At 47.4% G+C, this 13,089-nt stretch overlaps 1 protein-coding gene and 1 long non-coding RNA gene across 2 annotated transcripts in view; one reads left to right on the top strand and one right to left on the bottom strand.

Moving 5' to 3' along the window:
* The window catches only part of SNAI3 (snail family transcriptional repressor 3), a 9,047-nt gene extending 2,289 nt beyond the window's left edge, over window positions 1-6,758 (top strand). Inside the window, exons 2-3 of the mRNA XM_081920236.1 lie at window positions 578-1,210; window positions 4,847-6,758. Coding sequence (XP_081776362.1) covers window positions 578-1,210; window positions 4,847-5,031 — 818 coding nt within the window. The 3' untranslated portion in view covers window positions 5,032-6,758. The remainder of the gene's footprint in view (window positions 1-577; window positions 1,211-4,846) is intronic.
* Window positions 1-13,010, bottom strand: part of LOC309374962 — a 26,948-nt gene extending 13,938 nt beyond the window's left edge. Inside the window, exons 1-2 of the long non-coding RNA XR_014170768.1 lie at window positions 12,354-13,010; window positions 11,681-11,822 (exon numbers count right to left, since the gene is read on the bottom strand). This is a non-coding gene — a long non-coding RNA (uncharacterized lncRNA). The remainder of the gene's footprint in view (window positions 1-11,680; window positions 11,823-12,353) is intronic.
* Between the last annotated feature and the right edge of the window lie 79 nt (window positions 13,011-13,089).

Genomic DNA, 13,089 nt, shown 5'->3' on the forward strand with positions numbered 1-13,089 from the left:
TTGTGCTTGGATCCTGCTGGTGGGTTTCATAGAGGCATCTGGGTGGCCACTATGGGAACAGGATGCTGGATTAGATGGGCCATTGGCCTGATCCTGCAGGCTCTTCTTATGTTCTTATGCTTCTTAGTTAAAACCAGCTATTTTATTTACTTCTTTTTCTATATCACCCTATTTATTTACTTCTTTTTCTATATCACCCTTCAGGAACAAAAATACAGTAGATTATATTTTCTAAAAGAATCTCAATAAAACAATTGCAAATTATTAAAATCTAGTGATCCAACAGCAACAACACAGAACGATACAATCACAAGGGCCAGGCCACGAAGTCGGATCCAACAACACAATTAGTTTCTGTAAGCCAAGGTACAAAGAGGCCTGTTTGAAAAGTTCCAGGTATGGAGCCTGCCTAACATTTCATGCCTGCCTGTTTGCCAGCCTAACATCCTTCTCTGGTGGGCATCTGAACTGGGCTTTTCCAAAATATGCAGAGTAGGCATGTTGTCTGGTACTGGTGAAGAGGCTTTCGAGGAACAATGGCTGCTTTTTATTTACTTGTTTTGTGTGTTTCCCCCAGAATCCAGTGGATTGTGCCACTCCTGGAGAGGGGCAGCATTCCCCGTCCTCAGTCAAGATGGCACGCCTTGTCCGGCAGCCCCCTATGAAGCTGGTAGCCTCTGGGAGCACAGTTCTGCCATTGCCTGCCTGTCCCCACCTCTCACACAGAGCAGTGAAGCCAAAGGGGAGCCCACATCGAGCTCCCAAGTGGGTTCTGGGAGCAGCCCTGGAGGCAGCTGGGGCTCTGCCACCCCTCTGCGTGATAACCAGAACAACCTCAATCTCCCGTTGGCATTCAGCCTGTTCCAAAGGAGGACTCCCAACCTGGGCAGCCCAGCAGAGGGAAATGGAGACAAACTGCAGGGGCCACAAGGCATAGCTGCTGACCCCCTGGAGACGTTTGAGTGTCCGGACTGCCGCAAGGCCTACAGCACCTTCTCTGGCCTGGCACGACACAGGCAGCAGCGCTGCAAGCTGCAGGCAACCACGGCAAGGAAGTATTTCAACTGCAAGCACTGCGACAAGGAGTATGCCAGCCTGGGCGCCCTCAAGATGCACATCCGCACCCACACGCTGCCCTGTATGTGCAAGATCTGCGGTAAAGCCTTCTCCCGGCCCTGGCTGCTGCAGGGGCATATCCGGACACACACAGGTAGGGGGCGACCTTGAGGAAGGGGGCAAATGTGCATGGAAAAGAAGGGAGAGCAAAGTGCGGCGAGGTTTGGAGAACACTTGCATTTTGGTGTGGCTGGGGGGAACTGCTGGGCCCTCACACTCTGCTGTGATAAATGTTGCCTCTGATGTTGGTGCAAGGAGTTTCAATTTATTTCTTCTATTTGCTATTTATTATTTACCCTACGCTAGGGCAGCACACAGATACACTATTTAAGAACAAAGCAGAAAGATTCTAAAACAGTTGAAACATTTTGAAAACAATTAAAATTAAAAACAGCTTCAGTTAAAAACAGTTTCCAAAAGCACTTGCCATTAAAGACATTATTCCATCCAACGATCACTAGGTTGCCGGGAATACTATTTTTCAGCCTGCAAATGCCTTGGTATGTTTTCAAATTCTTCCTGAAGTTAGTAATGATGGAGACAGCCGTACTTTACTAGGGAGGGCATTCTACAACTGGGGAACCATCACTGAAAAGACCCTGTCATGGGTCAGTGCCAACCGGGCAGCCTCACCTGCCAGTTGTAGGATCCAAGTGGTTGGCACTGTATATAGGCCACCCTTTCCCCCATTTTATCCTCCCAATAACCCTATATGGAAGGCAAGAATGAGTTGGTCAGTGACCCAAGCTCACCCAATGAACTTCACTAGGTCTCCCCTGTCCTAGCCTGAAATTCTAACCATTCCACCAGCCTTCTCCTGAAATGCACTCTGCACATGTTCAGAGAGGCACTCATCTTGTTAAGTCACCTGAACCAGTGCTCAGCTCTGGGTTTGTAAATGGGTTCTGGGCCTAAGCTGGAGTGAACCTCAACCTTAATTAAGCTCTTACTTAATTGGGATGGATAACTCGGGATGTTATTTTTTATATAGCATTGTCCACCTATTTTCTCAGTGTGCAAGTGAAATTTGCTATACAAAGAAACATGTACAAGAGCCTTTGACTCACTGTTTTTAAAAATTCCTGTTAAATCGAACCTCCCCATCCAGAGGCAGTCTACCTCTGAATACCAGTTGCTGAGGGAACAAGCCACAACTGCAAGCTGTTGCTACCAGGGCTTGCTTTGTCCCTCCAACACCTGGCTGGCTACTTCTGGGAACAGACTGTTAGGCTGGAGGGTCCTTTGCTCTGATCCAGCAGGGAACCTTTTATGATTCACTGGGCAGAAGTGTATAAAGGGGAAAGGTCACCCAAGAACAGCTGAGAACTGTTATGCTGGAAGGAACCTCATTCCAATCCAGCTGAGCCCGTCAGATGTTTTCATGTAAATACTGCGTCAGACTTGCATGAATAACTCCAGCGTAGGGCATTGCCACTGAAGTTGTTCATGGCACAAGCTACGACTGAACAGCTGTGAGCCAGTGTGGCGTAGTGATTAGAGTGTTGGGCTAAGACCTGGGAGACCTGGGTTCAAATCTCAGCTCTGAAGCTCACTGGGTGACCTTGGGCCAGTCACTGTCTCTTAGCCTAAGCTGCCTCACAGGGTGGTTCTTTTGAGGATAAAATGAGGAGGAAAAGGAGAACTATGTATGTCAGCCTGAGCTCACTGGATGAAGTAATGTGGAACATAATTGTAAAAATAAATATGTAAAGACTTTACCTGGCCCCGTGAAATTGGACCCCTCCTATTACTAGATTTCTGCTTCATTTGTTTTTTTAATCTCCGTTTTTATGTCTGGGTTTTTGTAAGCTGTTTGGGTTTTTTTTAATAGTAAGCAGTTTAGCAATGTGTTTTCAATCAAAAATTTATAATAAAATAAAGTTTGTAGTGCGGGGATGCCCACTGTGAGAGAAAGTCACTGTGTCAAGCCCATCTTTGTTTTATATCAGGAATGGGAGGCCTAGTGGCTTCCAGATAGTGTTAGACTCCAACTCCCATCAGCCCCAGCCATCATGGCCAATGGTTGGGGATGATGGAACAGGAGAGCTGTGCAGTGGCCTGAGAAAGAACAGTTAGTGGAAGGGGATACCCTAGCTGCCATCCTTGGGACCCCTGGAAAACTCACAAAGGCTGCTAAGCCTTGGGGCTGGATATGAGCCATGCAGCTGATTGAGTGATGAATGAGAGGCAGTCTGAGGAAGGGTGAAGTCAGCAGGTTCCAGGAACCCTCTTGGTTGTCCGATTTTGGAGGGGAGTGATCTGTAAGTTTGTTTGAGCCCTTGGTAAGAGCCAGGGTGGATGGGTGGAGTCCCAGGTGAGAGCCAGGAGGCTGCGAGGTTTTCATTGAGGAGATTGTGCCAGAAGGAAAAGGGAGAGGGAGAGAGATTAGATAGCTAGATGGTTATGTTGTGTTTTGTAACATTTACTGCTCTAGTTTCCTGTACTAAAGTGGTATAGAAATGGTCTAAATCAGGGGTCAGCAAACTTTTTCAGCAAGGGGCCGGTCCACTGTCCCTCAGACCTTGTGGGGGGCTGGACTATATTTTTTTGGGGGGATGAACAAATTCCTATGCCCCACAAATAACCCAGAGATGCATTTTAAATAAAAGGACACATTCTACTCATGTAAAAACATGCTGATTCCTGGACCATCCACAGGCTGGATTTAGAAGGTGATTGGGCCGGATCTGGCCCCTGGGCCTTAGTTTGCCTACCCATGGTCTAAATAAACAAAATGATGGGAGGGTCACAGGTTCTCCATCCTTGGGTACAGCCAGTGTGGTGTAATGGTTAGAGCATTGGACTAGGACCTGGGAGATCAGAGTTTGAATCCCCACTCAGCCATGAAGCTGGCTGGGTCAGTTTCTTGTCTTTCACCTAAGTTACCTCATAGGACGTGAGGATAGAATGGGGAGGGAAGAACCATGTACATTATCTTGAAATCCTTGGAGGAGAAGATGGCAAATAAATAAATAAATAAATAAATAAATAAATAAATAAATAAATAAATGTTCAGGCCGTATTCCTAGAATAGCACTGGGGGAGTGCTCCTTGGCCCCCTGGCACTTGTGCTATGGAGTTCTGCAGGGAACTGTCCTCTCCCAAGTGCTGTTTAGCATCTATATGAAGCTGTCACAGGTGATCATTTGGAGTTCTGGAGCAAGGTGTCACCAGTGCACTGATGGCATGCAGCACTATTTCACCATAACATTGGAATCAGGAGAGACTGTGAAAGTTCTGAATTAGTTTCTGAACGTAGTGGTGGAACAAATGAGGGCCAATAACCTGCTTGAATCCTGGGAAGATAGGGTGGGTGGTTCCCACATTCAGGAGATAGGCAGGTTACCTGTTCTGGATGCACTCCTTATGATGGAGCAAGTGCATAGCTTGAGGGTACTCCTGGATACATCTTTATCACTTGAGGTCAAGGTGTCCTGTGTGGCTAGGAGTGCTTTATCTGGTTCACCAGCTGTTGCAGTTCCTGGACAGGGATAGCCTGCAGCCCAAGCATTGGTAACTTTGAGGCTGCAATGTACAGTGGGGGGGCTGCCCTTGGGTCTGGTTTGGAAGCTCCAGCTCTGGTGCAGAATGTGCTGGCCAGGTGGGGCATCTAGATGACAACATGCGACTCTGTTGCTACAGCATCTTCACTACCAAACCAGGTTCAAGGTCCTATAACAGGCCTGGCATTGCCTGCTCATCCATCTTTCTTTCTGGCCTCCCTTTCCAGGTGAAAAGCCCTACGCCTGTTCGCACTGCAGCCGAGCCTTTGCCGACCGCTCCAACCTCCGCGCCCACCTGCAGACCCATTCCGACATCAAGAAATACCAGTGCCACACCTGCCTGAAGACCTTCTCCCGGATGTCCCTGCTCCTGAGGCATGAGGAGACGGCCTGCTGCCCTGCTGCAACCTGAGAGCCATGTTGAGCTTGGCTGGCTACCTGGAAAACGTAACCTGAGACCACTTGTGGAGGTTAGGAGGAGAGCCCCGGACAACTGAAGATCTGCAGCAGTGGAGCCTGGAGTCGTGTCCTGCAGCAGAAGTTGGGTGTGTTTTCTTCTTCATCTTCTTCTGATTCAGACTCTGCAACTCAGTGGTACCCACAGCTCCAAAGTGTGGCTTGACCTCTTGGTTGCAGCAAGATCTAGGTGCATCTCAGTTTAGGAAACAGAAAGGTATATGGCCCCATTACTCTTGTGTTTTGAAAAAACGGCAAAGGGGCCTCCATATTAGGCTGGCATTAAATCCCCTGGAGTCCTTCTGCAAATGTGTCTCCGCCTCCTATTGTGCTGTCGTTGATCCATCCAAATGGTGCCATTTGCATGCTGGTGGTGCATCCCCTTAGATGCTAGCCTGCTTGGTCACTAGGGAGTGGAGGAGGCCTCTTAATTTCTGCATTGCTCTCTGGGATGGTGTAGGAGGAAACCCAGGATAAGAGATCCTCTGCCTGAGTCCACCTTTGGGTCTTTTGCATGAAAGGGATTTTAAGCTCCCCATTCTTGGATGACTGTTATCGGGGTGTCCTGCTTTCTTCCAGCTCCCCACCGCAGTTGCTTTGTGAGGACATTCCCGTTTCCAGAAGCTTGCCTTCTGGTCTCCCAAATTTCCAAAATAGGGCAGGGAATAATGCCAGACTGGGCCTCCCCAGCTGCAATGGCTAAATAGCGATGGCCTTCTCAAGCGCCTGTGGTGGGAGAGCTGCTGTGACTCCTTCTCATCTGATCCAAGGTCTGTTTCCAGGGACGTCATACCAATCAGTGTTTCCTGGGAGTATGGAGGCCTGGAGTGACCTTCAGCTGCCGCAATTTACAACTCCTCTTCCTTCCTCTGTCCAGCTTTCCCTTTTAAGCTTGAGTGGGTTTCCACGAACACTGAAGCTTTTGTAAAGAACAATCCACCTGGGCTTGGCAGATCCAGTATATACTTGCTCAACACCACCCATTTAAATCTGTTCCCGTGAAGAAATTTGTTGGTTGTTGTTTTCCAAGCTACTGGGTTGTATCCAGTATTGATCATATTGGGTAGACTCATTTAAATTAATGGGCATGACCATCCTAGATTTGTTACTTTCAGTGGGTCAGCTCTGAGTAAAACATGATTGGCTACACTTCATTCCTTTTATCTCTGCATACCCCATTCTCTTACTGCTTTCCCTTCAGCTTAATAACTCCTTAATGCACTTTAACCTCCTGTTTAAACTGCACAGCTGGAGGCAGTGTGGCTTCTGAATACCAGTTGCTGGAAACCACAGGAAGGGAAGTGCTCTCTTGAGCTCAGGTCCTGCTTCCCACAGACATTGGGTTGGCCACTGTGAGGACAGGATGCTGACCTAGATGGGCCACTGGCCTGATCCAGCGGGCTCTTCTCATGTTCTGCCTGCTGTTGAAGGGGAGACAGGAGAGACAGTAGCAAGGGTGTCCCTTTGTCCCTTGTGTTCATGTGCACATTACCAAAAGCAAGGCCTGTACCACCCTTCCTAACTGTGACTCTGTCTGCGGTAAAAAGAGAATATCCCCTGCTCTCAAGGAGGCAAAGCAAAGAATTCTGGATTAGCTTCATAGAGATTCACCTTCCTTGAATCTTTGGGGTGGGGTTGTGGAGGAGGGGAGCAACAGAACAGTGACTTGGCATTGCTAAAAGTTATTTTAAAAATTCTCTGCTGCTGTTTCTCTGTGTTTTCTGTACATTTTTTGTTGTTCCTTTGGGTTTGGAGAGCGCCTCATGACCCCCCCCCCCACCTCCCCAAGAAAGCCCAATAAAACTATTCCAAATGATTTCAGTGACACCATTTTTCATTGAATGTGTCCCTTATTATTGTGCTGCTATCTGTAATCAGGAATGCTCTTCTTACACCTTCCACTATTTCACCCATGAGAAAGGGGACATGACTTGCTACATCCCTACTCTCATGAGACTAATAAATGCCCAAGCCTTCTATGGCTTTAGCATCCACATTGTTGAAAGACTCAACTCTGGACCCCTCCAGACTGGTGGTGGTGTTTTTTGCAATATGTCATTGATGCACTGATCAATGGCTTATACTGGACCATTCACACATCATCCAGCTTTCCGAAGCCTTGGAGAGCAGCTGCCTGTCAGTGTAGACAATACTGAGCTAGTTGGGCCAGTGGTCCGAGTCTGTATAAGGCAGCTTTCTGTGTTCCCTGGCAAAGTTCATACTTTCATGCATCCTCGCATCCATTGCTCATGTCTTCCCAGTGGTCTGTGCCTTTCCTTTTCTATTTGAGCATCTCTTTCTCTCTCCCAAGAATGGGCTATTAAGAGGAAGGAGAGGCTCGCTGGAGCAATGATGTCAGCCTGGCAAAGCCACGTTAATATTTATAATTTGGGCAATGGGGACGAGGACAACATTCTCCTTCGCCGGAGTACGTAAATAGGGTGCGGAGTTGCCTAAAGGAAACTGCGTTGTAAACGGGCCCTTCTATTTTCAGCCCCCAAGTGGCTAAATACGGTCGTTCCACCTGTCCGTCCGAGGGCCAGAGCAGGAAAGAATGTTGTGGGGTCTAAAATAAGCTCAAATGTTTCCTCTCTTCTTCATGTGGCAGATGGAAAGTGCTGATAAATATAGTGCAGGGCTGCCAGGCCGGTGGGGGGTCCAGGCAGACGGCCAGCCGGCCAGCCACCAATCCGCTGAGCTGGGCCAAAGGAGGGAGCGTTGAGCTGGAATGAATGGATGAGTTTTTCCACTCGTCCCTGGCTGCGTTGAGCTGGAAAGTGTACCTGATGCTCTCGCCTGCTCTTTTGTCCACAAGTTTTTCTGACAGGGCTGGGGCCTCCTCGGGTCAAGAGGGAAACTGTTTTAGCCACCCCATAAAAACACACAGTCAAGACAAAGCAAAGAAATGACAGCTATTTTTCTGCATTATTGCTCGTTTTACTTATATCCCACCTTTCCCTCCAAGGAGCTCACTACATGGTTCTTTCCCTCCCCTTTTCATCTTCACAACAACCCTGTGAGGGCAGGTTAGGCTGAGAGATGGAGACTGGCCCAAGGCCACACCCAGGGAGCTTCATGACTGAGTGGGGATTCAAACCCTGGTCTCTTAGATTGTAGTCTAATACTCTAACCTTACATCACACTGTTTCTCAAAATGTTATCCTCACAGGGCCTCCTATACGCACCTAGGTTATGAACCCATGGCACAATCGTCATAGAACCATAGAGCTGGAAGGGTCATCTAGTCCAACCCCCTGCAATGCAGGAATCTCAACTAGAGCATCCATGGCAGATGGCCATCCACCCACTACTTAAAAGCTTCCAAGGAAGGAGAGGCCACCACTTCTTGTGGGAGTCTGTTCCACTGTCAAACAGCTCTCAACTGTTGGAAAGTTATTCTGCCATTTCCTTGCCATTTTGAGTGAAGTCCCAGGTTGAGACCCAGAGGTACTTCAGAACCTTGCAAAGGGTGAGGATGGAGTGGAACAGCGAGAGCGATGGAAGTCACATACCAACCAGCCACATGTCCTTCCTCACTACCACTTAAGAGGATTAAGTTAGGTTTACCAATATAAATCACTGCTGTTTTGTAGAACACTGAACTGTTCAAAATAATTTGCTTATGGGATGAATTATCCTGTAGTCAGGCCATTGCTATCCTGTGTGTGTGTGCACCCAAAGGAGGCATGGTCTTCCACTTAAGAGGGGTGGGCCAGAAGATGGAAATCAATCTTCCCCCAGTATTAAAGTGGATGATTTTGCAAATATTTCTGAAGTACTTTGCAGCAACGGTCACCCACTACAGGATTATATGATTCCATTCTACAATAAGACATGCAAGAACCCAAGCCCACTTGGGAGACAACCTCCTCCCCAGCCTCCTTCCCACTCCTATTCCTAAATGAGTTGTTAAAGGAACTCTGTACATGCTCATGTGAATGAGGTTTTTTGTGGTTTTTGTAACCACATCACTAGTGCTCCGTGAACCCTCGGTCCCCTGACATTCATTCAGGAATGACAGGATCATGGCGCGGTTGGGAGAGGTCTGGAAAGAGATGACCTTGTTTTTCAGTCTAGTTTTACAATCAGAGGGTTTTACAAGCTGCCGTCAAGTGACCTAGTGTGATCCGATGCTGGATACGAGAGAGGAGGCATTGGTTATAGGACCACGACAACCACACCTCTCTCCCATCTCAGTTTTCTTTCTCCCACGGCAAAATGGAAAAGCAGCACTGTCCCCCTAAATACCAGCCCCTATAAATAATCCTGACTCTGAGCAGGCCAGTTCCTCTGGCACCTGCACCAAGAAGGGCAAAAATAGAGGCTGTGTTTCTATCTATACCCTGCTGGCCAGGCCTCCGCTGTCTATCTATAACCTGCTGGCAGGCCTTCATGGAACTGACCGCGGACACATCCAGAGGTCTGTGGACACTTTGGATGCTTGGCAGGTGGCAAAACAAGCCCACCAGACGGGTCCAGGGAGATCTGAGCTAGGTAGAATTGAGAGCAGATCACCGTGCCCTGAACTTTTCTGTGGAGAGATAGGTGCCAGCTCCTCTCGTGGACAGAGCAGGACTGATCCACCAGGCTCTTCTTATGTTCTAATCTTGTGGTCCAAAACATCAGGAGGGCATCAGGTTGTTGAAGGCTACCCTGAGCGGGTATGAGCAGGGCCAGCATGAGCAGGGCCTTAGACCACGGTTGACCTATCCACTCTGTGCTGCATCATGTGGCAGATCACCAATTCCCATCTCACTGCTTCAGAAGTGGGCAAAGGAACTGTCTGCCAGCTTGTACCTGATATGATTTGGTTTGTGTACCAGCTCCATGGAAGCTGGGGTTATGAGTCACACACACATGCTCATCTCTTAGTGACAACAATGTTGAGCAGTGACTTGCATGAGGTTAGAAATGAGGTAGCACAGTTCAAACACAGCACTGGACACGATGCCCTCCATTCAGGGGCATGAGGTACATGGGGCGATGTGAAGCCATTCACACCAGGCATCAGATCCCAAGTCTCCACCACTGCACTGCTGCCAGCGCCTTTGTGGCTTCCTGTGCTGCTGACTCCGCGCCGTTCTCACTGCTGCGCCCACTGCGTCCTGCACACTGTATCATGGTTGCAGGACAGGTGCAGGGTAAGTTACAGTTGCACAGGTGGGGGGGCAGGGAGGGGCTGGAGTGGGGACCCAGATCTGCATGGGGCGGCATCATTGAAGCACTTTATCTACAGTGGCAAAACATCTTTGACTGGCCCTGCCTCCATTCACATGTTCAGGTCACATCTGCACCATACATTTTAAACAGGATCATATCACTTTAAAAAGTCATGGCTTCCCTAAGAATCCTGGAAACCAAGGTTTTTTATGAGCACTGAGAGTCCTTAGGAGACCCCTACACAGATCTGCAGTTCTCAGAGTGGCTTAACAATCAATCCCTCTTCTCGGGGAATGCTGGGAATTGTAGCTCTGTGAAGGCCATAGCGGCCTTCTGACAAGTCTCAAGAAACACCTTGGAAAACAAAAAGAAACAACTCCTAGCAGCACTTGAAGATAAAACACAACTACTTTATAATATGATCATGAGACATCCAGAAAGTATAAAACAATGTCCCTGAATCTTCTGGCTACATGTGCCAATCTCTCCTGCCACACCAGTGTGGCACACCACACCCTTTAAGAACCATTGGATTAGGGAAAGGAGAGGGAAAGAAAAGTGGTTCAGTAGAAGGATGCTTAGGGTAGCTGGAGCAGGGCGAGTTAGACACACAGAAGGGAAACCTGCATCGGCCGGCTCCTTCCTGCCTACTTGAGTTGCCATCCCTCAGAGTACTCACTAGCACTGGAGAGGGAGGGATGGAGGGGGGAGGATGGGAACTGTAGTTTGTTAAGAGTGCTTAGAGCTGTTAGGAGATCCTTAGACCCTCATGGAGCTACAATTTCCAGAGTTCCCTGTGAAGAAGGATTGACTGTCATACCACCCTGGGAATCAAAGATCTGTGAGGGGAGCAGGGGTCTCCTAAAAGATGACAGCTACCAGGTTTATTTGGGGGAAGCCTAGCAGAACTATGAAGTTGTATAGTTCTGCTTTCCCAACCTTGTGCCTCCAGCTGTTTTTGAACTACAACTCCCATCATCCCTGACTAGCAAGACCAGTGGCAAGGGATGATGGGAATTGTAGTCCAAAAACAGCTGGAGGCACAAGGTTGGGAAACACTGGAGTGTGGCTGTTCCTTAAGTGTAATGATTTGGAGAAGGCACTGCCATATAAAAGACCTCATGAAGTAAAAGTACGTATCTTGTGGTGTGTGCAGCCTTTGAGCTCCCTCTAGTGTCTTTATTAGAGGATGATGCCCAGTTGCTAGATAGTAAGCAAAACCAGGAGTAGTGGACAAGGAAATTGGATGATGTTGGCAGCATGGGTGGTGTCTGCATTTTGTTACAAGATGGAAACTGGATTATATTTAACTGTTACTGGTTAAATATATCCTGTGATATCAAATTATATAATTTATTTAAACTCCACCCCCACAAAGGAAACTCAATATGCAGATGAATGTGGCATGCCACAAATTCAATGTGAAACACCCCAAATCAAAATACCTGTGGCTTAGTGAAATAACACCTGCTTTGTATGCAGAAGGTCTTAGTTTCAATCCCCAGCATCTCCAGGTAGGACTGACATTGCTGAGCGAGAAGAATCAACTGTCTGTCTCACTATAAGGCAGATTTCCTGCATTCTTTCCTGTGATTAAATAAAAACAGGAGCGGTCTTGGACACTTGGATGTGCTTGCACAGTGCTAATCATAAGAATGGTTAATAGGTATATAAATTTGTTAAATAAATAATCATGTTCCAGAAAACTTTTAAGAGCCAAGCTGAGACACAGTCCCTTATCCACCATGTAATTAAAATGCACACAGAGGCAATGGCAGAGGGGGAGTGGGGGGGCCAACCATGCCATGAACAAATACAGTAGTTTCACTCACTCCCTGTGATTACTTTCCTTGAAGAAAAAGGTATTAGAAACTAACAATCTTAAGCACCCTCACTTGAAAATGAGCTCCATCAAACCAGGACTTGCTTCAGAGAAAATATATTTAGGATGGGAGTGTTAATGCGAAATATATTGTTATTTCTTTTTCATAAATTTAACATATGGGATAAAACCACCCTTCTAAAAAGCACATTTTACCTTTTTCATCCCAGTGTTGTTGTTATTGTGGTGGTAGTGCCACCAATGCATTACACACTTTGCTAGTCATAGCAACTTACCTCATCCTCACCCAGTCTGATGCCTTCCAGATGTTTTTGACTAAAATTCCTAGCAGCCTCAGCCAAAATGAGGAAGGTTCTCAACTTCCCATGAACTGCAAAGTTTTTCCAGGGGAACTTTCAGCTCACCCTATTAGCCTATAGAGGAAACCAAACTCCAGAGGGTGAGACTGGAGTGATAACTTCGGATGGGATGGATAACTTTTACTCTGAGGAAAATGAACGAACAATTGCAGTCTAAATCCTGCAGTTTGTGCACTGCTATGGTCAACCCACAAGGTGTCACTGTCTACATTTTCACCGCAACCTACTGAAGAGTTCTGGAGAACTTGAAATTTTGCACATTCTTTTGTAACACTGCCCTAACGTGGGCAATATCATCACCGTGTTCTTTCGGAGAATATAGCTACAGTTTTCTTTACCGAAGACCCAACTTGAAAAGAGCCCTGTGTGACTCAAAAATTTGCTTCCACCAAGAAAAAAATCTACTTGGTCTAAATTAAAGATATTGCTTTACTTGCTCCCATTTTTTCTGCGGGACTATTGCAACAAGAACTCTGAAAAACCAGAAAGGACCTGGTGCACAAATGAATTATGGCTGCGCCCGTATTCCCCCAAACGGAATGGAAAGCGGGGTCTGAGCAGCCTACTACGTCCTTAGAGCTACAGACTCGCATCAAGGTACTGCGCAGGCGCACCCAGCGCCTGCTTGCGCGGTGCAGAAAACGTCCGTGCT

Source organism: Podarcis melisellensis (genome assembly GCF_964234715.1).
Source record: "Podarcis melisellensis genome assembly, chromosome: 8".
NCBI lineage: Eukaryota > Metazoa > Chordata > Lepidosauria > Squamata > Lacertidae > Podarcis > Podarcis melisellensis.